Source organism: Mobula hypostoma, chromosome 4 (genome assembly GCF_963921235.1).
Source record: "Mobula hypostoma chromosome 4, sMobHyp1.1, whole genome shotgun sequence".
Taxonomy (NCBI): domain Eukaryota; kingdom Metazoa; phylum Chordata; class Chondrichthyes; order Myliobatiformes; family Myliobatidae; genus Mobula; species Mobula hypostoma.
This window is the reverse complement of record NC_086100.1, coordinates 151,121,263-151,146,796: the sequence shown is the minus strand read 5'-3', so window position 1 is coordinate 151,146,796 and position 25,534 is coordinate 151,121,263. Positions and strand designations below refer to the sequence as shown.

The 25,534-nt window shown below is 39.2% G+C and overlaps 2 protein-coding genes across 8 annotated transcripts in view; one reads left to right on the top strand and one right to left on the bottom strand.

Annotated features, from left to right (window-relative positions):
- hook3 (hook microtubule-tethering protein 3) overlaps window positions 1-12,113 on the top strand; it is a 108,442-nt gene extending 96,329 nt beyond the window's left edge. The window contains exon 24 of one of the 4 annotated variants that reach the window (XM_063046712.1): window positions 10,773-12,113. In XM_063046712.1, coding sequence (XP_062902782.1) covers window positions 10,773-10,788 — 16 coding nt within the window. In that variant the 3' untranslated portion in view covers window positions 10,789-12,113. The remainder of the gene's footprint in view (window positions 1-10,772) is intronic. The other 3 variants (XM_063046713.1, XM_063046714.1, XM_063046715.1) reach the window with 3 other exon arrangements.
- A 1,096-nt stretch (window positions 12,114-13,209) lies between these two features.
- pigg (phosphatidylinositol glycan anchor biosynthesis class G (EMM blood group)) overlaps window positions 13,210-25,534 on the bottom strand; it is a 29,359-nt gene continuing 17,034 nt past the window's right edge. For 2 of the 4 annotated variants that reach the window (XM_063046710.1, XM_063046711.1), the window contains 4 exons: window positions 24,831-25,022; window positions 18,707-19,016; window positions 15,509-15,672; window positions 13,212-14,594 (listed from right to left, as the gene is read on the bottom strand). In XM_063046710.1, coding sequence (XP_062902780.1) covers window positions 14,366-14,594; window positions 15,509-15,672; window positions 18,707-19,016; window positions 24,831-25,022 — 895 coding nt within the window. In that variant the 3' untranslated portion in view covers window positions 13,212-14,365. Of the gene's footprint in view, window positions 14,595-15,508; window positions 15,673-18,706; window positions 19,017-24,830; window positions 25,023-25,534 lie in introns of all 4 variants that reach the window. The other 2 variants (XM_063046707.1, XM_063046708.1) reach the window with 2 other exon arrangements.

Below are 25,534 nucleotides of genomic sequence, written 5' to 3'. Positions count from 1 at the left end.
ACCATCTCACACGTATCTGGGTTGAACTCCATCTGCCACTTCTCAGCTCAGTTTTGTATCCTATCGATGTCTCGCTGTACCTCTGACTGCCCTCCACACTATCCACAACATGATAATCCACAACATCCACAGCAAGCCTCGTGATGGCTTTGCTTTCAGAACATAAAACTGACTTTGCTCTCATTTTTGTTCACAATTGGATTATTACTTAATCTTTCTGACATAAGCATATCTGTACTTGAGTTGTGTGGAGTTGCCGACTCTTAATTTAAAGACAGAATATTTCAGAAGATCTCAAAGTCAAAGCACATAAGTAGGGAAAGAGTTGATATATCAGTCAATAATTGTTCATTTGGGCAAGGCTTCAAATTTTCAGCATCACTGGTGATTTGTACTTGATTTGTAAATTGTCATCCCACCAGTGCTTTGTAAATCTTTACAACTTCCACAACCGTCTTCAATATTTAGTCTGTGCAATGAAGTGACATACGTTATTACTCTTGGATACTTTTTCAAAACATTTTGCTAATTAATTTGCATCCAATTAATACTATTACACTACCTTTTTGCGATAAGTTCATGTGCAAACTTTGAGCTTTGTTTCCATCACTGTTACTGCTTACTGGTGTCATCAAAATTTTTGTTATGTTTAAAGTTGGTATTGTTGAGCACCTTTTTGCTACGTCTTATAACAAGCAACAATTAACTCAGAGTGGGTCAGTCATAAGCACATTTATTTTACTTGCTGCAAGGGAAGACCATCACTGCACAAGAGCCAGTGATAGCTTTGGACAAAACAGACAGCACATTCACTCCTTTATACCCAAGTGTTAGCTACTGCACATCAGTTTTAGGTCAGGGTGCTTTCCGTTCACTTGCTTAATCAGTGTTCTGGACCACCTTCTAGTAACACATCTACTTAACTTCCTGCAGTTTGTCATACAATCAACGTCCATCGGCATAATGTTGCACAAACATTATTAGGAAAGTACTTTACAGGTACAATACAGGTTCCATTTTGTTGCAGACAAAAATGCCATTTTGTTACTATAAGTACATTTCCATGTTCACTTTTTCTCATTTCTTGACAACACTACATTTCACCAAATACTGTAATTGAAATATCCATATATATGCATATAAAGTAACGATGCAGTTTCAAAGCCCTACCTAAAGTTCCCTTTTCATTCTTTACCCATTCTTTTCATTAATATCCTCTCCTTTATCCTATTATTTCACACAAGAATTGTAAAGGAATAACAGCCATTATTATAATACCAATAGTTACATCATAATGCAGAATATTTGACCACCATCCACCTCCCAGCGTGTAATTGTTGTGATACTGATCCCCTCCTTTCTTAATCTCTTTGGTAGCTTCTTGGATGTGGTTTGCCAAGTTAGTTACACAAGTGCCCCCTTTTTCTGATGGAATAAAATCCAAAGTCATGCTGTTCTGTAATGCTACTGCATGAAGAGCCATCAGTTCTGCTGATAACTTGGTTCATACTTGTTTGATTTGATCAAAGGCATATGCGGTTTCATTCGCTATTTTTTCTAAGGTCGATGCCATATTAATCAATTCCTGAGACAATCTTGCAGTGTCATACCTCCAAAAGGCAAGTATCCAGAATTTCTCTATCTCTTTTTTGCGCCTCTGGTGTTGCATGTGGGGCACTATGTAGGCAAAATAACAGCAGCCCTTCCAGGGCCACAGCTCTCTCCTCTACCCCTCATACCTGGGGAACATGCCTGGCAGCCAGGGGTAGGTCCAGTAACCACATACCCAATAAGTAGCGTTCAGCGAGGACTGAGATATGTACATGTACCTTTACTGCTCTTCTGATAAAAGCCCTTGCCCTTCTAGTTGCAGTGACATATTACATGATCAATACCCTCCGTTTCAGAAACAACCATTTGAACCTCTCTCTTAATCATTGAGGAGCCATCGATGTATAGAATCAAATCTTTTGCAGAGTAATAACCAACAGGATGTTGTCGGTCTCCATGTCCTTGAAATAAGACTGCTATCGTGTTTCTCATTGACATACAGGGTGAATTGTTCAACTGTATCAGGGATTCTTAATCTAGTTGCAGTACACAATGTCACTTTTAAAGTTTAAAACTCTTTCAGTTGTTCTTCATTAAGAAGCACTTCTTGTTGTTCAGTAGATTGTTGAGCAGTTGAGCAATAGTGAATTGATCTGTCACTAGCTTGTCAATATTTAAGCAATAGTTTCAAATGACATAGCTGTCAATCTTTTTCTTTAGTCACTGTCATTCTCACAGTAAGTAGGGGCCACTGTAGAGTCCATGTTATGTTTTTCTTTGGAGTTCAGATCAGGATCAGAATCAGGCTTAATATCACCGGCATATGTCGTGAACCTTATAAAGTTTATGGTAGCAGTACAATGAAGTACATGATAAAGATAGACAAAAATGAATTACATTAAGTATTTATGTCTTTTAAATAGTAAGTTGAAATAAGTGCTGCAAAACAAACAAGTAGTGAGGTAGTGTTCATGGGTTCAATGTCCATTTAGAAATTGGATGGCAGAGGAGAAGCAGCTGTACCTGAATTGCTGAGTGTGTGCCTTCAGGCTTCTGCACCTCCTTCCTGATGGTAACAATGAGAAGAGGGCATGTCCTGGGGTGGTGGGCATCTGTAATGATGGATGCCACCTTCCTAAGGCACCACTCCTTTAAGATGTCTTGGTTACTATGGAGGCTAGTACATAGAATAGAATAGTACAGCACAGTACAGGCCCTTCGGCCCACAATGTTGCGCCGACCCTCAAACCCTGCCTCCCATATAAGCCCCCACCTTAGATTCCTCCATATACCTGTCTAGTAGTCTCTTAAACTTCACTAGTGTATCTGCCTCCACCACTGACTCAGGCAGTGCATTCCACGCACCAACCACTCTCTGAGTACAAAATCTTTCTCTAATATCCCCCTTGAACTTCCCACCCCATACCTTAAAGCCATGTCCTCTTGTATTGAGCAGTGGTGCCCTGGGGAAGAGGCGCTGGCTATCCACTCTATCTATTCCTCTTATTATCTTGTACACCTCTATCATGTCTCCTCTCATCCTCCTCCTCTCCAAAGAGTAAAGCCCTAGCTCCCTTAATCTCTGATCATAATGCATACTTTCTAAACCAGGCAGCATCCTGGTAAATCTCTTCTATATCCTTTCCAATGCTTCCACATCCTTCCTATAGTGAGGTGACCAGAACTGGACACAGTACTCCAAGTAACAGGAATTCTGCAGATGCTGGAAATTCAAGCAACATACATCAAAGTTGCTGGTGAACGCAACAGGCCAAGCAGCATCTATAGGAAGAGGCGCAGTCGACGTTTCAGGCCGAGACCCTTCGTCAGGACTAACTGAAGGAAGAGTGAGTAAGGGATTTGAAAGCTGGAGGGGGAGGGGGAGATGCAAAATGATAGGAGAAGACAGGAGGGGGAGGGATAGAGCCGAGAGCTGGACAGGTGATAGGCAAAAGGGGATACGAGAGGATCATGGGACAGGAGGTCCGGGAAGAAAGACAAGGGGGGGGGTGACCCAGAGGATGGGCAAGAGGTATATTCAGAGGGACAGAGGGAGAAAAAGGAGAGTGAGAGAAAGAATGTGTGCGTAAAAATGAGTAACAGATGGGGTACGAGGGGGAGGTGGGGCCTAGCAGAAGTTAGAGAAGTCGATGTTCATGCCATCAGGTTGGAGGCTACCCAGACGGAATATAAGGTGTTGTTCCTCCAACCTGAGTGTGGCTTCATCTTTACAGTAGAGGAGGCCGTGGATTCCACGCACCAACCACTCCCATTCCCATTCTGACATGTCTATCCACGGCCTCCTCTACTGTAAAGATGAAGCCACACTCAGGTTGGAGGAACAACACCTTGTATTCCGTCTGGGTAGCCTCCAACCTGATGGCATGAACATTGACTTCTCTAACTTCCGCTAGGCCCCACCTCCCCCTCGTACCCCATCTGTTACTCATTTTTATGCACACATTCTTTCTCTCACTCTCCTTTTTCTCCCTCTGTCCCTCTGAATATACCTCTTGCCCATCCTCTGGGTCACCCCCCCCCTTGTCTTTCTTCCCGGACCTCCTGTCCCATGATCCTCTCGTATCCCCTTTTGCCTATCACCTGTCCAGCTCTCGGCTCTATCCCTCCCCCTCCTGTCTTCTCCTATCATTTTGCATCTTCCCCTCCCCCTCCAGCTTTCAAATCCCTTACTCACTCTTCTTTCAGTTAGTCCTGAAGAAGGGTCTCGGCCTGAAACGTCGACTGCGCCTCTTCCTATAGATGCTGCTTGGCCTGCTGCGTTCACCAGCAACTTTGATGTATGTTGACAGTACTCCCAAGTGTGGCCTAACCAGAGTTTTATAGAGCTGCATCATTACATTGCGACTCTTAAACTCTATCCCTCGACTTATGAAAGCTAACCCCCCATAAGCTTTCTTAACTACCCTATCCACCTGTGAGGCAACTTTCAGGGATCTGTGGACATGTACCCCGAGATCCCTCTGCTCCTCCACACTACCAAGTATCCTGCCATTTACTTTGTACTCTGCCTTGGAGTTTGTCCTTCCAAAGTGTACCACCTCACACTTCTCTGGGTTGAACTCCATCTGCCACTTCTCAGCCCACTTCTGCATCCTATCAATGTCTCTCTGCAATCCTTGGCAATCCTTGACAATCCTCTGCACTATCTACAACACCACCAACCTTTGTGTCATCTGCAAACTTGCCAACCCACCTACCCCCACATCCAGGTCATTAATAAAAATCACGAAAAGTAGAGGTCCCAGAACAGATCCTTGTGGGACACCACTAGTCACAATCCTCCAATCTGAATGTACTCCCTCTACCACCACCCTCTACCTTCTGCAGGCAAGCCAATTCTGAATCCACCTGGCCAAACTTCCCTGGATCCCATGCCTTCTGACTTTCTGAATAAGCCTACCGTGTGGAACCTTGTCAAATGCCTTACTAAAATCCATATAGATCACATCCACTGCACTACCCTCATCTATGTGTCTGGTCACCTCCTCAAAGAACTCTATCAGGCTTGTTAGACACGATCTGCCCTTCACAAAGCCATGCTGACTGGCCCTGATCAGACCATGATTCTCTAAATACCCATAGATCCTATCTCTAAGAATCTTTTCCAACAGCTTTCCCACCACAGACGTAAGGCTCACTGGTCTATAATTACCCAGACTATCCCTACTACTTTTTTTGAACAAGGGAACAACATTCCCCTCCCTCCAATCCTCCGGTACCATTCCCGTGGACAACAAGGACATAAAGATCCTAGCCAGAGGCTCAGCAATCTCTTCTCTCGCCTCATGGAGCAGCCTGGGGAATATTCCGTCAGGCCCCGGGGACTTATCTGTCCTAATGTATTTTAACAACTCCAACACCTTCTCTCCCTTAATATCAACATGCTCCAGAACATCAACCTCACTCATATTGTCCTCACCATCATCAAGTTCCCTGTCATTGGTGAATACCGAAGAGAAGTATTCATTGAGGACCTCGCTCACTTCCACAGCCTGCAGGCACATCTTCCCACCTTTATCTCTAATCGGTCCTACCTTCACTCCTGTCATCCTTTTTTTCTTCACATAATTGAAGAATGCCTTGGGGTTTTCCTTTACCCTACTCGCCAAGGCCTTCTCAAGCCCCCTTCTTGCTCTTCTCAGCCCCTTCTTAAGCTCCTTTCTTGCTTCCCTATATTCCTCAATAGACCCATCTGATCCTTGCTTCCTAAACCTCATGTATGCTGCCTTCTTCCACCTAACTAGATTTTCCACCTCACTTGTCACCCATGGTTCCTTCACCCTACCATCCTTTATCTTCCTCACCGGGACAAATTTATCCCTTACATCCCGCAAGAGATCGCTAAACATCGACCACATGTCCATAGTACATTTCCCTGCAAAAACATCATCCCAATTCACACCTGCAAGTTCTAGCCTTATAGCCTCATAATTTGCCTTTCCCCAATTAAAAATTTTCCTGTCCTCTTTGATTCTATCCTTTTCCATGATAATTATAAAGGCCAGGGAGCGGTGGTCACTGTCCCCCAGATGCTCACCCACTGAGAGATCTGTGACCTGACCTGGTTCATTACCTAGTACTAGATCTAGTATGGCATTCCCCCTGGTCGGCCTGTCCACATACTGTAACAGGAATCCATCCTGGACATACTTAACAAACTCTGCCCCATCTAAACCCTTGGAACTAATCAGGTGCCAATCAATATTAGGGAAGTTAAAGTCACCCATGATAACAACCCTGTTGTTTTTGCACCTTTCCAAAATCTGCCTCCCAATCTGCTCCTCTGTATCTCTGCTGCTACCAGGGGGCCTATAGAATACCCCCAGTAGAGTAACTGCTTCCTTCCTGTTCCTGACTTCCACCCATATTGACTCAAAAGAGGATCCTGCTACATTACCCACCCTTTCTGTAGCTGTAATGGTATCCCTGACCAGTAATGCCACCCCTCCTCCCCTTTTTCCACCCTCTCTATCCCTTTTAAAGCACTGAAATCCAGGAATATTGAGAATCCATTCCTGCCCTGGTGCCAGCCAAGTCTCTGTAATGGCCGCTACATCATAATTCCCTGTATGTATCCAAGCTCTCAGTTCCAGAGTCTTGTAATTCTCCTGAGTTTGGAAGGAGGTGCTGTACAGCAAGACTGTTCAATGTGAGCTATAATTCCTTGGGCAGAGCTTCACAAGTAGGTGTATCCCAGGGTGGAACACCAGCAGTAACATCACTGACGGGATCACCCACTTGAAGTTGCTGCAGCACTTTTCCAATAATGACCAATACATATTTATATTCTTCACGCAAAGGTAATTCTATAAAATTGATCTGTAAATGCACTAATAGTCCATCAGAGGGTGGAGTATGAGATCATTCCACCTTCACTAGTTTCCCTGGATTTTGTAAAATACATATCATACATTTTCAGAAACTTGATTTACAGCTTGCAACAAACCATGTTTGATTTATATGATCTATCCCTTCTTCAGCCTCCAAGAGGGTCTTGTGCCCTGTGGGGCAGTGGAGCATTTGGGTAGATGGTCACTTTCTGCAGCTCAGCTGTGAGCACCTTATCTGTTTCACTTAGTTGGAGAGCCCAAAGTTGCAGTGGGACCTTGGAGAGTAAGTAACAATCATCCTGCAACTTCCAGTTCAAAGATTGCCTCTGCTCCTAATGGACTAAGGAGTGACAAAAGAAAGCCCTTACCACCTTCCAATTGCCACAGACTCCATCCAGTCATTGCCAGGACCATCTGTCATGGCAGACCCCTGGACCCTTAACCATTGGTCCTAGGTCCTTTGCGCTTTAGCTTTGAAAACTGTGAGAGTTAAGTGGGATTCCCTGTTCTCCTGATCTTGTTTCGTCCACTAAACTTTGTAGGGAAGTTGATCTGTTGCCGCAATACTGGAATTACCCATGTGTTTTACTGAAGTGTACAGAATAATTTCCTTCCTGATATAGGGATCCAACTTCTGATGCATAAAATTGTCATTTCCAGCCGAGTCACAGTATGTCATACAGAGAAGATAACAGTGCAACTTATCGAGTTGTAGGTCTAAACATAATCTAGGGTAATCTTCGGAGACTTTCAAGACATTGCACTCCTGTAAAAATTTTCCAATTTCCATGATAAGTGGGTAGTGAGTAACTGTGACTTGTACAAAATAGGTTGACTACTACTGAAATAGTATAGTCCACAATGGCTCTCTGGTATACACACATCAAGTCCCTCAGGAGTGCAGGTAATTGTGCCTCGCAGTTAACACAATAAATCTCTTCCACATAAATCTACAGGTACATCTGGAGAAAGTAGAAAGGTATGAGATAAATCTTGGTCTCCTGTATTAACCTTTACTAGGTCTGATTTTAGGACATTAATAGGCTGTTCTCTATTTGGAAAGGACAGGATGCAATTTGGGCTGAAGACCATTTGCAATAATACTAATTGTAAGTCCAGTCCCTTGCTCTTTCGGCAGTATTGTTTTCTGTATATATCTACAGACTCGACCTTGTGCCTCCATAGTCTTAGACCAATTAGCCTTTTTAGGAAAGGCAGCATGCAATGCATCATACATATTTTTATAAAAATCTTCATTTGGATGGTAGCATGTCCTGGTCTGGTACAGTTAGTATTCTTCAAAAATCCTGAAATTAAGCCTCATAAAAAATCAAAATTTGGAGCCTAACCATGCCCTCGTTAAGGTTTCCAAATCCATAATACTAGGTTTATGGCACACAACAATAGTTTTAAGTTTCTGATAGCTTTTTCAAAACTTTTACTATGGCCCATAATTCTTCTGCCACCCAAGGTCAATGTACACCCCTTGATTCCCTATCTGTAGTTCTGAACACCAATCCCTTCCTATAATTATTAAACATATACCATGCCGGTGTCCCTTTATTTGGGAGAGGGAAGGACTGCCCTTGTCCCATTATTACTAATTTCTAGTTCCTCTTCCTCACCTGATTTATTGCATTTTCTCTTTCTTTTGTTCACTAAAGCATCCTGTAGGGATTAAACATATGAGCTGTTTCCACAAATTCCACTCTTCCTTTTTTTTAAACTGGCACTGATGCTTCCCTAACATCATATCTTAGGTGACTCTGACATTCTTATTGTTCAAATTTGGTGTCTCTGGTGCTCTTACCAGTCAAATCTAATCATTGATATTCGTATGTTTCTGGTTGCCATGCTGAAAGCATCAGAATTGTAAAGAGAGAAACTGATCCACTCAGTTAACAGTAGCACAGATCATAGTGTATGGAACAGAAGTAGGGCAGAACCCGTTATTTGCTACTTGACTGGAAAGCTACGTTACTCTTTGGTTATCACTTCTCTGTCGGAGTTTCCCCGGGAAAAGGCGGTCAGCACAATCCCCTTTGGTCTGCTCCTGCACTGAAACGTCATCTCAGTGAAACCTCCACTTTTCACTATGTTTTATAACAAACAACAATTAACTCAAGGGGAGGCTAGCACCATACGAGAGGCAGTGATAGCTTCAATAAAACAGACAGTATAGACACTCCTTTATACACAAGTGTTAGCTACTGTGCATTACTTGAAAGTTGGGGTGCTTTCTGTTCAGTGTACTTGGCATTCTTCCAGTAACGCATCTGCTTGTCTTTCTGCAGCTGGTCATATAATCAAGGTCCATTGGCATAATGTTGCATGGACACTATTAGCAAAACATTTTGGTACAATACAGGCTCCATTTTGTTACTACAAGTAACAGTATTTTCACAGTATTCATAGCTTTCTTGTGATATCAAGTCTCACTTAGCACTTTACCTCAATCTGATATCATACCTTTTTCCAATACTCATTTCCTTTTTAGTCAATTTCTTCTTAATCTCTTGTTTTGCACTTGTTTCTTATGATTTTGGAAAGCACAGGATCCTCAATGACTCAACTCCTTATTAGGTGGCCTCAAAAGTGAAATTGAAGCCTTTGTTGTTATATTTCAGCTAATTTGTACCACCTTCAAATAGCTTCTAATGAATTTATTGGAATACAGTTAATCTTCAAACCCACTCTGGAGAATATTTTGTTCAGCATATGTTCAAAAATTATTGTAGTGAGAGATTCAAATAGCATTTATTGGTAGATATTTTTGTTTAACATTTAATAGTGATACTTATTGGAATTCTCATCTTAACTCTTATTGGCTTAATTTTACAAAGAGTTATCTACTGTGATACCTATAAACAATCTGGAATAGATGTGCAGAATAGGAACTTTCAAAATGTAAATGAGAGAAGCTAATCAGCTCTCAAAGCTATTTTTTTTCTGGCTCATTACATTGCATTCAATTATATTCAAAACAACAGTGGACATAGTATAAAGCAATCTAATTACTGCTTCACATTGTTAGTAATTTGTACAAAGAGACTAACAATATGTGGTGATTTGGAGAGAAGTTTCAAGATAAAACTTAAATTTACACACTTGTATAATTTCCTAATAAAAGTGCCAAATTTATATGTTTTTTTACATATATTAACTAACTAGATTTTTTGAAAGTAGTTTCTTCCACAAAAAGAGATTGAGTCAAAGAAATACTTTTGTAGTTTGTTTTAAGTGCGCAGATAAGAATTGGGACTCTCATTTTAAAGTAAATGTGGGAAGATTTACTGCTTTATTTCTCCCAGCGATTAAAGGATGTTCAGATATTTGAAGCTTTTAATCTTTACGTTAAATCATTTTATTTTACAAATATACTTTTAAATCACTTAATTTCTATAAATGATATGAGCTTCAGCATTTGCTTCAGTGATTTCACTAACAGAAAATATTAACATAATTTGCAATGATATTTTAACATTTACATTATGAAAATACTGTTTGTTCAATAGGTGCATAATTCAAGTTACTTTCTATTAGTTACTAGTATTAATTACACAATAAAATGTCAATAATAATCCTCATCTATCTGATCCTAATTTTTAAACTACTAGCAATGTCTGTTTAGACACCATATTAATACCAAAGAATATAATAATCACGATGAGCTGGATAGTGTGCACTACAATAACTTAGTTATTGTAAACATTGTGTTAACTATTGTTTGAAGTCTTATAACAATGCCTTATACCAGTGCTTAGCAAAATTGATTGCAGTTAATCCTTCCATTTGACATATTGACACTTTTAAGGATTGTATTTTTAACTATTTAGTTTACTTTACTAATGTATTTTTGTTCATTTCCAGTGACGTGATTGCATGATCTGCAGCATGGCTTTCCTGCACTGACTACTCATTTGCATGACTTTTGAGTTTGGATTCTTAATTTGCTGCTGTTTATTTTCTAACCTATCTATACTATGGATGTAATAGCCCCGCTCCTCCATTTTGTAATTTTGGACATATTACCAGAAAGAACTGGGAGGCATTACGGCTTAATACACTGCCCTTTGGAATTTGCTATCAGACTGACAGAGATTGATGCATGGTGGTCCTTTGTCTCTGATACCAATTGAGTTAGATTTGGATATGCCTTATACAAGTTCAAGTGGGCATAGGTTCATTGTGCACCATATCCATTATTTTGTACTGTATCGGCAATCTCAGCTGCTATTAAAAAAAGTTTTAAATTGATCCATTAGTAGGGTGCTGTTCAGTTGAGCAAACCAGAATATTATTTTCTCCAGCAGATCCGGGATTGTTTGATGAATATACTAGCTGTCTAAAACAGAACAAAGTCAGAAAGCTATTGCTCACTTAAGCTCAAAAATACTAAACTGTTTCTCTGTAATAGATGCACCTCTAGTACCACTTCGTGCTATTTTCATAACTGTTATTCAGTTGTTAAATAAGCATTATGGAGAGTCTACAGCCATTGTTTATTTAGATTTGTAACAAATTTTCAGAACATTGACACCTCAGTTTGTACACAAATATCATTTGTCCTAATGCTTTATTATAATAAAGCATTATTACTCTGTGTAATGAGTTCCTGTTTACTATCCAGTAATTTTCTGCTTTAACTACTTGATTCTGCAAATGGAAAGAAAAGCCACATAGTGCAAATTTTAAAGCTTTGCACAATATAGTATTATAATATTTATTTACCTTTGTATTTTGACTTACAGTATTTCAGGACATAACAACTTAATTATTCAGGAAAACCTGTGTTTGTGTCCTATATCTGTATCATTACAGGTTTCATTATGTATGAATGGTCACAATGATCTCTGCATTGACCTCATTGTATAGCTGGCAATCTACAAACTGCTTATAAAATATGTATATACAACAAACCAACACAACTGAATTACATCTTCAGGAAATATTCACAAAGTGAACTGAACTGTAAGATACAATGAGACTTTCCACAAAACACCTTTGAATGCTTTGTATGTTGCAAAGAAGTGTACAGTTCCGTATATTGTAAATAAAAATCTGTCAAGATTGTGTTATTTTCTTAATGTTCATTGATAAATCAATACCAAGGATTCCTTGGCAAGGAACATAAACCACCAGGGGAATATCTTCAGAAGAACAGCACCTCCTAGTGACTCACAATTAGGGATGGGCAACAGTGAAAAATTGCCTTAAAGATGAAATAGAAGTGTCAGATGCAGCATGTTTTGAAATTGACATGTCATGTCAAGATTCAGATAGTTTATTAACCTAAAGTCATTAGCAGTGTCAATCAAATCAAACAAGTGAAGACTTTCAACATGTCACATTTCAGAATCAGGTTTGTTGTCACTGGCATAAGTTGTGAAATTTGTATTGTGGTAACAGTATAGTGCAGGCATAACAAATTAAATTTAAAAATAACTAATAATACTGAGTTTTAGACTTTAATGTTTATTTATGTAGTGGCTGTAAGTTTTTAAAGCTGGTTACTACAGTGTAGGAGTTGCTGTTTTTGCAGGCAGAAATCACTACAGGTTTCTTTGTACTTCAACTCAGGACTTCAAAGTATAGATCACAACTTAAAGTAATAACAAAATTAAAGTAAGACTTATGTAAAAGAGTTATCTAGAAGCCCTAATTTCAATTGGAAAGAGACATCACCTATTCTCCATACAAACATAACTAAGGGGAAAAAAAACTTAACTTCCCACCTTGAATATACCATGCGTGTGATGGAAAGGCAACATGCATGTACTTAACATAGGGTTAATTTATGCTAATTTGCCAGCTGTATTAAGTTTGAATGAACTTATAAACTTCAAATTGTGTCACACTGGTGAAACTGAGTTTAGTGTTAACTGATCTATGGTTTAGATATTTTATGTAACTCTACTAATTTGGAAGATCCTCTTTTTTTTAAAGAAGGTAGGAAATCAGTCAGAACCAGACCTTCAAAATTTACTTTTTGATTACCACTGAAATTATTATACTCCAGGATTCATAAGCCACTAGTTACCCTTGCCATAGAACTGATCTTGTCAATTGTTTTCCAAAGTTTAATTTGTAATCTTTCAGCTTTCAACTAAAAGCAGTTGAATTCTCTTTATGAGCCAACTTATGAAAACAAACTGATTGGCAAGGCATCTGACCTAATATGCCTGATGTTTTACTGAAAATGGCTAAATATGCTTTTTAGTGAACAATATCTCATTGCTGCACATTACAGTTCAGATCAGTGGTATTAACTGCAAGCATGTGATTAAAACACAAACAGCAAGTCTTCTGAAAAATAAGTCATTTTATTCCCTTGCTTTGAAAAATAAATCAACTGATTTTGGTGTCATAATCAACTAAAAGATTCAAGGAACGTATAATTAAATTGTTTTTTTTAAAAGTAAGTCCCACCAAATCAATCCTCACAATAGAGTCTGAACAAAGTATTTGAAAAGAATATCTAAAATTCTCTATTTAAAACAAACTTACATGGAATCACAGACAACAGGTCAGTGTGGTTCATGCTAGTTTCAGCACCTGGAAAATGTAACCCATCCTACCACTTAACCAATTTATAGAAAGTATCAGCTAACTTTAGATCTCATGAGAGTCCATTCAAGATGTTTACAATGGGTTTGGAAACATTACAGGATCATTTTGTTGTATTTCTGTCTTCCACCAATTGTTCACCTCAGTTTGATGGGATTAACTGTGCCATGCTCCCTCAATTATGGTCATTGTTAAGTCACAGTAAACAGAGGCAATAGGGGCCCATCAAAATAATAATGAATTTCAAATTTCATCAAATGATTCTGAAACTGATTAAAAAAAAACACAAATATTTGAGAAAAGTATAAAAAGTCTGGTAAATCTACTAGAAGCGACACAAATTTTGGTCATTTCAAATTAAGAGAAAGATTACAGAATGCTTAGTATGTGGAATTCTCTGCAACAAATTGGCAGAAAAATTCTTCATTTTAACTTTTTGAACGAGGAAGACTCAAACAGAATGGAATCAAACTTGGTAGCTCACTTAGAAGACAACATACAAAGGGATTCAAATTTAAGTATTTTAACAAAGAAGCAAACTATTCTACAAGTATGAAACCAGTCTTTGGTGATAGCATGAATGGTCAACTGGTAATCAGCAGTCCATTCACTAACAATATTTTCTAGAACCAAAGGGTCTCAGAATAGTGGGACGTCAATTTAGAGCAGAGATGAGGAGGAATTTCTTTAGCCTGATGGTAATGAATCTGTGGTACTCATTCCCACATATGGTTGTGGAGGCTAGGTCAGTGGGTATACTTACAGTAGAGGTTAATAAGTCCTTGATTGGTCAGGGTGTCAAAGGTTACATAACATCAGTTCAATAATTTTCCTCTACAACAATTGTTACATTAGTTTTCCCAAAAAAGAGAAACAAATTCAGTGCAATACCATTTTTATGGAAGTGTTTTTAACATTCTTTTCTGATCCATTGCAGTGAACACGATGCAAGCTGCTCCTGTTACAAGTGTATGCATACCTTCATAGAGCAACTTTGGAGAGAAAACACTCCAGATAAATAGATGGTAACGCAGAGAGGTAATTAGGATAATATAAACTGCTGCTGGAATTGTCCGTAACAGAATAAAACAGTAACAGCTGTGTCCCACTGAAGCAGAAGAATATCTGCCAGAAAAGAAAGAGTGTGAGAGTATGTTCAACATGAAACAGAACTAAAACAATTTTCAAGTAGAACAGTTACTGAAAAATAAAATTTTTGGCATCCTTAATAAAATCAATGAAAACTGTACTTTGCTTTATAAAAAGTATTTGTTTCCCTTTACTTGCAAAAACTCAAATTAACAACAGAAAAAAATTCAAACTCTGATCCTAAATACCAAAAGATTTAGTTAACAAATAGATTGAAATTTTCTTTTCATAATGATACACCTTCAACTTGTTCCACATGTGAATATTATGGATATTAAGAGAGCTGAAGCGGTGGGAAAGCCAAAACGGATGGAACTTTTATAAATGGGCATCCATTTACAATGAAACTGAAGCCACTGACTGAGGCTGGTTCTCAGTGAACTCTAGCAAGAACATTAAAAGGACATTAATGATGAGGGTCTAACTATAATCAGTATGTCCCTAGCCAGTGGAAGGATTTCTCTTTTAATAAGATATTATTCACTAACTGATGATCAACAATGAAGATGTTTCTCAAGTAGATAATGAATACCATCTATACATAGCAAATATCCTCTCTCACAATTGAACTGATGGGAATTTTTCATTTACAGTTTTTTTTAAAAGAACAGAATAATGTTGGTACCAATGCATTTTAAATGCACCATAGATACATTTTAAAAGAAAAATAGACAGTTTTAGTACACAAAATTTAACTCTTCATAAAGACATTTGAGTTTAACCAACTTCAAAATGATTAACATAACTACTATAACAAAGTGAACATCCAAGAGTAAATTAATTATTAGATTTTGACATCTGTAAAGTTACTATCGACAAGTAAAAGCTAAGTAAATGGGGCAAGTTATGCTTATTTCTCATCAGTAGAAGAAAACCTATTAAGTCATTACCTGCTTCTTTCTGTGCTCATGTAACAGGTTAGGTGCACAGCCCACAGCAAAGGGCCTATATAAGTGGCAAATGTTGTGAGGAGGATTGCTGGTAGCTCAACATAGTCCTCAAAGCCCACGAAACCAGCTGATATATCCACAGTTGCAATGCTATTTGAATTTCCCTGCAGAGAGTTAACATTTTAATCTTAACAAGTATGATTTAAGTCTCAACTTCCATTTAAAACCATGCCTTTTGTACCTATTCTGAATTACCATAAGATATTGAAATAATATTCTTAGCTACATACTTTCAAAACAAAAGAGCAAGGCATGTCAATTCAAAAATTCAGTAGAAATGAATAAAAGTTATTACTGAATGCAAAATATAAACCAAAATAATCAATTTGTAGCATTAATTTTACAATAAGGAAAACCAAAAGGAAAATTCAGACTTTCAATGCACTAAAATATATGAGCTGATCACAGCATTAACTAAAACTGTAACATGCAGAGATGCTGTGCGCAGTTAATACTTCTTTTAAATATGCCACATTTGAAGTTCAGTGTTTTGATTTCATCCTGGTACAATAAATGGAGGATTCTTATATATTCACATGTGTAATATCAAATATTTAACTGAAAATTACTGGCAGATCAGACTAGAAAAATCTAGGATATAGATCAGCAATAAACTGAAGCCGGGGGTGGGGAGTAGACAGCTGCTAGGTAAATCTATTTTATATTGACTATTTTATAACAAAGGAATTGGTTATCTATATCGTGCAAGTATTGCATACTGGAAAAGAACATTAAGTCATTGCAGTTGGGAATTGTTTCTCCCCCCACCCCCCCACATGTACCAAGGTACAGTGAAAAGGATTATTTTGCATGTCAGTCATTCAGATCATTCCAGACCTAAGTACACTGAAGTAGTTACAAAAGGTAGTTGCGATAAATTTACAAAAGAAAGCACCATTCTGGGAATGAACAGAAGTTTTATGTATTGAATGGATGCAATCCTGGAACGCACTCGGTATCTTTGGACAAGTTTATTTCAGAAACTTCAGTAAATCAATTAAACCACTAGAGTGAACTCTGATAATATGACAATTTTTTTTTTGAGTGTGCCTGCATGCGTGCGAGTCAGTGCACGTGCGTCCAGATGGCTTTTTACAAGGTGTGGAGCGAGAGAGAGACTGTGTGGTGAGCCACTCCTCACACAGACATTTTCGCAGTATTTTCCCTTTATTTTATGAGGTCGACACTCAACCCGGCACGGATGGAAAGCGTACTTGGGAGTGGACCCGACTGGTTTCGAACCTGGGAACCTCTGCTCCCAGGTCCGACGCCGGGGTCATTGCGCCACCAGCTGGCCCAATATGGCAATTTCTTTTTCCCCAGGGTGAGAGAATCAAGAACTGGAGGGCATAGCTTATGGTTAGAAGGGAGAGATTTAATAAGACCCTCATGAGCAACTTTTTCAACTATAGGGATGGTCTATATACAGACTAAGCTGCCAATGGAAGTGGTTGAGGCAGGTAAAGTATATTAAAAACATTTAAAAGACATTTGGCTAAGTGCATGGAGGGGACCAAACACAATCAAATGAGATTTGCTTTGATGGGCACCATGGACATGTTGAGCTAAAGAATCTGCTTTTATGCTGTCTAACTTTATTTGGGCCTTTGGTGGAGCAGGACTAGCAGATTTACCACACTATTGGATGTTATTTCTATTAATAACATTGAACACTTAGTTGATATTAAGTTTTATAATAAATTTTCCAATTAACTATTTAAGTTTAAAGGCAGTGCAGGAACCCAGATGCCAGCGATTGGGAATGGAACATGGGAAATACTACCTGTTGAGCCCAATACCACCATCAGATAATGGCATTATTATAGTTTTACTGTGATAAATAACCAGAACAGTGCAGACACAGAATAGAAAGCTTGAAAAATTTCATTCCTAGAATCTGAACATTTTTTATGTGGTATACAGGAAGTCTGAAAATGCTGTTGCAGTTAACGAATTGTCCTGAACAACTTCCTCCCAAAGGTACCCAATCAATATTAAATTATAAACAAGAGATTCTACAAATGCTGGAAATGTAGATGGGGTGGAAGTGCTTGACAAAGCGGTCCCCCAATCTACAATGGGTCTCACTGATGTAGAAGAGGCTGCATCAGGGATCCTAACACCAAACTCACCTTTCCCTCACTGCATCCCCGCCCCAACCGCTTTCCATTCATGTATCCTCCAACTTGAAGGCATGAGCATTGACTTCTCCACATCTGGTAATTTTTCCTCCTCCCTCTCTCTTCCTTCATTCACAACTCTGGCTCCCTTATTACCTCTTCTTACATTTCACCAACAGTGGGTCCCCTCCTCCTCTCATTTCACCCATGGTCCACTCACTTCTACTATCTGATTCCTTCTTCCTCAACCCTTCACGTTTTCTCCCTGTCACCTCCCAGCTTCTCATTTCATCCACCCTCCCCCACCCAGCTGGCTTCACCTCTCAACTTCTAGCTTGTACTCCTTCCCCTCTCTCCATCTTCTTACACTGGCGTTTTCTCCCTTCCTTTCCAGTCCTGATGAAGAGTCTTGGCCTGAAAGATCAACTGTTCATTCCTTTCCATAGATGCTGCCTGACCTACTGAGTTCCTCTAGCATTTTGTACGTGTTACTTAATACTAAATTATCTTATTTTCCCCAAATTAAGTTAATCAGCTGGACTTGAATGTTCACTAATTTAAAAAATACTACAAAACATAAATGATGCTTCATTAAAGTTAAAGTTCAAGACTCATTTTCACAACAATATTATTATTGACAAGACAACTGGGTAAAATGTCATGGCTTTTCTCAACTTCACAGGACCCCATCCGGATTTTGACTGGAATGTTCTCATTATGGATTAGCACTGCGGAGTGCACAAGTCCCCCACAAAGCCCTACATTAATAATTTTAACGTGTAAACAATTTTCAAAATATATTTTCAGATCTGCTCAGCTCGTGGAACAGGGAGAAGTACTTTTAGTAAAATTAATTTCACATTAGCAACAGAATGAAATAATTTCATGACTGACAATAATTACAAAATGTTATGTGAATTTTGCGTTTAAAGCCCTAATGTTCAAGTCATCACACTGAACTAAAAGAAAGCACAAAGGTTCAGCTCATTTACCGCTCATTAGATAATGAAAAAGGTACCTGAAAATAAAAGGAGGCCTGGCCAAACCAGTAATATATGATGGTAATTTGTGCTGCATCATAACCCAATGTCCTCCAGATAAATCTGGTCAAAATCATTTGAACTATAAGGATGAACAATAAAACCGGCAAGTTGTGAGGACGAAGGAGTAATGCAGCCAAGAGTACGAGCCCATTGTAGATTTCCCAGAGTCCCCTACTGTTCGAGACTGTGTCAGAAGAGACAACTCCAGATTTCAAAAGGTCTTTAACTCCCGTGAAAAGTATGCCAAGGATAAATACATAAACAAAACGTGCTTCAATAATTCCCCTAACAAAGAAAATACAAATAAAATGGTTATATTTACAGAAGATACAAATAAATAGTTATACTTAGAATCTATACACTATAGGAGTGTCATATTACATCTTTACATAATTTTATAATAAGAATGTGTCAAAGATAGGAATCCCTAATCATTAACAATCCGTCAATGCTGATACTGTGTTTTTAATAATCCGGTGGATAGCCAACACAAGCTGGTAAATTGGTATACTATTTTCAAATGAACTGAAGTCTTGAAAAATTTCCATACAGATCCTTTCATCACATCAGTACAATGAGGTAGTATAAGTGAAAAGCAGTAACATAATGTAGAATGTAGTGCTGTAGTTACAAAGTGCAGTTCGAAGAAATGTGCTGGCTCACTCAACCTGTCTTCATAAAACATGCACTCTAATCCAGGCGGCATCCTGGTAAATCTACTTAGCACCCTCTCCAAAGCTCCCATAACTTTCCAATAATGAGCAGACCAGAACTGAACACAATACTTCAAGTGTAGTCTAATAAGATGCAACATTACAGGTGCAACATTACCTCGTGGCTCTTGAACTCAATCTCCCAACTAATGAAGACTAACACACCATAAGCCTTCTTAACCACCCTACCAACTTGCATGGCAACTTTGAGGGATCTATGGAAGTGGACCTCCACATCCCTCTGTTCCTCCCCACTGCTAAGAATCCTGCCATTTGCACTGTACTCTGCTTTTGAGCTCAACCTTCCGAAGTGTGTATCTTCACACTCTTCTGGGTTGAATTCCACCTGCCACTTCTCAGCCCAGCTCTGCATCCTATCAATATCCCACTGTAACCAATGACAACATTCTACACTATCCACAACACTACCAACTTCAATGTCATTGGCAACGTTAATAACCTACATATCCACATCCTTAGCCATGTCATTTCTAAAAATCACGAAGAGTACAGGTCCTAGAACAGATCCCTGTGGAACACCACTGGTCACTAACCAGCAGGCAGAATACACTCCATCTACTACTACTACCCACAAAATACTCTGCAGATGCTGGGGTCAAAGCAACACTCACAACACGCTGGAGAAACTCAGCAGGTCGGGCAGCATCTGTGGAAATGATCAGTCAACGTTTCGGACCGGAAGCCTTCATCATCTACTACTACTCTGCCTTCTGTGGGCAAGATAATTCTGAATCCCCCCACAGCCAGAGTTTTTTCTAGAACCCATACCTCCTAATTTTCTGAATGAGTCTATCACAGGGAACCATGTCAAACTTCTACCAAAATCCATATACACAACATCTACTGCTCTACCTTTAATTTGTTTTGTCACTTCATTGAAGAATTCAGTCTGGCTTGTGAGACATAACCTGCCCCTTGCAAAGGATTGCATTCTATTCCTAATCAGATTCTGCTTTTCCAGATCCTTGTAAATCCTGTCTCTAGGAATCCCTTCCAATTGTGTGCCCACTACTGATGAAAGACTCGCTAGTCTATAATTCCCAGGATTATCCCTTTTACTTTTCCTGAATAACTAAATTACATTTGCCACCCTCCAATCTTATGGTACTACTCCTGCAGCCATTGAGGAAATAAAGGTCATTGCCAAAGGCGTAGCAATCTCTTCCCTCACTTCCTACAGTAATCTGGGATATAACACATCTGGCCCTTGGACATAACTATTCTAATGTTTTTCAAAGGTTCCAGCACATTGTCCTAACATTGACATGTTCCAGAATATTAGATTGCTCGACGCCATCTTCACAATTGTCAAGGTCCTCTTACTGATGAATACTGAAACAAAGTATTCATTAAGGAATTCCCAAACCTCCTTCAACTCCAGGCATGTTTCCTCCTTTATTCCTGATTGGCCCTAACTTCACCCTCCCGTCCTTTATGTACAGTATGTGTAGGACATCTTGGGGCTTTCCTTAATCCTACTTGCCAAAGCCTTCTACTGTCTCCTTCTAGCTCTCTTCTTAAGGTCCTTCCTGGCTACCTTATAATTCTTGAGAGCCTTGTCTGATCCTTGCTACATGAACCTTCCTCTTGATTAGACGTTTCCTCTTTTATTCCTGATTGGTCATAACTTCACCCTCCTTGTAAACTATGGTTCCTTTCTCTACCTCAATGGGACAAACCTATTCAGAACACTGTGAAAGTGCTCCCAAAACAACCTCCACATTACCAGCAAATTTCCTGAGTACCTGTTACCAATTTATGCTTCCAAATTCATGTCAAATAGCATCATAATTATTCTTCCCCAATTAAATACTTTTCCATACCATCTGTTCCTATCTTTGTCCAAAGCCATGGTAAAAGTTAGGAAGTTGTGGTCAATGTCTCCAAAATATTTTCCCAACGAGAGGTCCAACACCTGATAAGCTTAATTGCCTGGTACTAGATCCAGTATGGCCTCTCCTTTCTAGTTGGCCTGTCCACAAATTCTATCAGGAATTCTCCCTGAACTCACCTAACAAATTCTGCCCCATCTAAACATTTTGCACTAAGGAGGAGCCAATCAATATTAGGGAAGTTGAGGTTACCCATGACAACAACCCTGTTATTTTTGCACCTTTTCAAAATCTGCTTCCTGATCTGCACCTCAGTGTCTTTGCTGCTATTGCCGGATCTATAGGATACTCCCAATACACTGACTGCTCCATTCCTGTTTCTGGATTCCACCCACACCCTCACAGAAGACGTTTCCTCCATGATGTCCTCTCTTGATACTATCCCTGATTAGCAATGCCAATCTCCCACCGTTTTTACCACCCTCCCTATCCCTTTTTGAAACACCTAAATCCTGGAACATCCGGTAGTCATTTCTGCCCTTGTGACAGCCAAATTTCTGTAACGACCAAAACACCATCGTTCCATTTACTGATCCATGCTTTTAAGTTTACCACTCTTGTTATTGAGACTTCCCTCATTAAAAATACACATTTCAACCCATTCAGCAGACTGCATTTAAGCACTACCCACTGCCCATCCTTCCTCACAGTATGTCTACACATCGCAACTAACTTTACACTAACTGGTCCATCCACTGACCTATCACTCTGGTTCCCATCCCCACCAACCTAGTTTAAATCCTCCCCAAAAGCTCTAGCAAACCTGCCTGCAAGGATATTGGTCCTCCTCAAGTTCAGGTGTAACCCGTCCCTTTAGTACAGGCCATACCTATATGAAAGATCCCAATGAATAGAGACAAAATTGATCTTAATGATCCTGGCACCAATTCTTCAGCCACATATTTAAATTCCATATCTTCTTATTCTTACCATCACCAGCGTGTGGCACAGGTAGCAATCCAGAGACTATCCCTGAAATTTTGCTTTTCAGTTGCCTATCTTAGCTCCCTATATACGCTCTTCAGGATCTCATCCTGTTCCTACAAATGTTGTTGATACCGATGTGTACCACGACTACTAGCTGCTTACCCTCCCCTTTAAGAACGCTATGTGCCATATCTGAGATAGCTCTGATCCTGGTACCTGTGAGGTAACATATTATCTGGCAGGGTCTTTCATGTTCACAGAATCTTTTGTCTATTCCCCAACTACTGAATCTCCTATCACTCCGCTCTTCTCTTCTTACCCCTTCCTGTCTGAGCCACAGAGCCAAACTCAATGCCAGAGATCTGGTTGTTGCTCTCCCAACCCCAACAGTATACAAAACGGTATACTTGTTATGTAGGGGAATAACCACAAGGGGACTCTGTCTGCCCTTTCCCTTTCCCTCTCCTGGCATTCACCCAGCTATCTGCCTCCTGCAAAATTGTTGTGACTACCTCCATGTTATCCCCCGTCACTTCTCCATTCTCCCAAATGAGCTGTAGGTCATCCAGTTCCAGCTCTAGTTCTCTAACACAGTCTATAAGGAGCTGCACTTAGATGCAATTCTTGCAGATGTAGCACACTGGATCTCCCACATCTTGCAAGAGGGAGCACACCATTGCCCTAGGATCCATTCTCACCGTTATGACAGGCGCTAATTTACAGAAACTTGATAGAAGCTCCTTGAGCTAAAAAGCCTAACACTAACTCTGTCTCACTTACACTGTGGCTATTCTCCTGATCACTCTTTCTAACTTACCAATTGCCTAATAATCCAAATGATCTCAAGCTCAGCAGAAAGCCCCAACAGACCCCATTTGCTTTTTTTTATTCATTTATTCTAATGCCCTAACACTCAACCCAGATTGCTTTGTATTTTATGACACCTTCCATCTATTTATATATTTTGCTCTACATTTTTGGACAGAAGCAAGATTTTTAAACTGTGTAATAGTGCTTCAATTAACAAATTGTGTATGCTGCTATGTGCCACAAAGCAGTTTTAAATGGAAGGACAGCCGAACAATTGAAAATCCTGCCCTACAAAGGGATATTAAGCAGATAAATCACTTCTATATGTTCAGATAACTATTGGCTCTCTTACAGCATATGAGAAGCAAAAAGTTCTCTTATGTTATTATTCCCACAACTAACTTCTGAATATTCAGTTTCTCCACCTCTCACTCCACATAAAGCAATCCTCCACAACTATGTCAATTGTCATGTGCCACTCCAGGGGATGGACGAGTCCTGGGCTGGATGTTTTGCTCACTTAAGGAAGGTGAAGTGTCTCCCATAGCCTCTCCTTTCCAGGCGTAGTGATTACCACAGGACAACTGTTTGGCTTACCATGTAGGAGGTCACTCACATACGGCCTCTTCTACACTACTGTGCCCATAGCAACACCTTCACGTTGCGTCCCTGTTCTTACTGAGTTTGCTATGTCATGGTGCGACTGAGTGTCCAATGGTAGAACTGAGCGGGCAGGCTGGGCTCATTAGCCTTGGTTGGCAGCCTGCCTAGGAGAAGGACAACTCTGATTCATTAGCTTTGCCAGGTAGTCTGTCTAGGCGAAGGAGAACTCCAATACTCAACCTACAGTCTTGTGGTCGCCACAATCGTCACAGCTCACTGGGCCATTGTGGAATGTTCTCGCTTTAAAGAGTGGAATTGGTCTGTGTGCACCAATCCTCATAAACCAATGCGGCGTAGCAGGAAGAAAAGTCCTACAGTGACAGGAGCATTAACTTACTGTACATCCCGTCTTTCTTAAACGTTTCGATCATTCTTGCTTACCATCTAATTTCAAATTGTCATATTTTTTAAAATTTGTTTTTGAGAGTTCCATAAAGGCTAATGCAAGCATCCTTAGAAGCAATGGTTTGCGTGCTTCCTGTACATTATTTAAACCTGCTCTCTGAAAATGCTACAGCTCCGTAACTGGATTATTTTTTAAATGGTCATCCCATTTACTCATGTAACCAAGGACTGCCTAGGTAACTAACTTCCAACCAAGAATATAGAATTTCTATAAATCAACATTATGCCAACCTATGAAACACTATCTCTCAGGGTTGGACTCGGTAAGAGAGTTGGAGAAAAAAAATTACTATAAAATTCAATGGCCTCAATGTCTCTTTGTTCTTGAACTGTCTATAAGATTACATGCCATGACACTTCTGTAAAATTATTTTATGGCTACGCACAACGCTGGCCAATATACAAAAGAAATGAGTACAAAAATAATTCATGACACATTGTGCCTAATTTTGGAGTGGAATATTGACTCATTATGCAGATTACATAATTTTCAATATCCTGGTAATTCTACAATTCAGGGAACAAAAAATCTAAAACATCTCTCCATTATGACAAGATACTACTTCATGTTCTATTTTATGACTGTACATGTTATTATTTTAAGATCATTAAATTAGCACAATGTGCTCAGCCAAGACGTAACAAATACTTACTGCCAAAGTACTTACTTCGAAACATCATATTTATCTGGCTTCCATGGAAAAACTACATTTCCAATTGCTGCACGATAGCAATAGATTCCCACCAGCCCCAGTGCCAGTGCTGCTTTGGAAACAAAGGAACATGTCCTCTGAATCAAAATAAAGATCAGAAACAGGGAAACTGCTGTCAATATGGAGAGTTCAATTCTGTGATTGGAGCTGGAAAAGAAACACAAATTAAACAGTGAACATCTGTAAAATACGTATTTGGGATTAAGTGCTCATTATTTTTATAATGGTTTGAATATTATTATTGATTGAGCTTCTACTTTCAAGTACTGCAAGATTTCTAAAGGCCAAATGTTTGATTAAACAAATGTGTATGATAACTGTCTTATATTGGTCAGATTTACAAGTGGAAAATTAAATCACTACTGAACTACTTAATGGCAGTCAATGTTACAGATTTAATCTTCCCTCTAAATTGCATGTTCTTATAAAATACTTATGTTTACCATGAATAAGCAAACTCCTACAAAGTGGGAAATGTAACTTTATTATATCAGACATATGAAACTATCATATAGATTTACTTCCCCATCTCCAGCTTATCACACTGCCCTAGAATATTTGGCATCAAATTGTAAGACATTAGAGTCCAGATTCTGTGGTAAAAATTACATTAAGGCTATCAGCTTTCACAGTTAATAATATGTAAATTGACCAGCAAC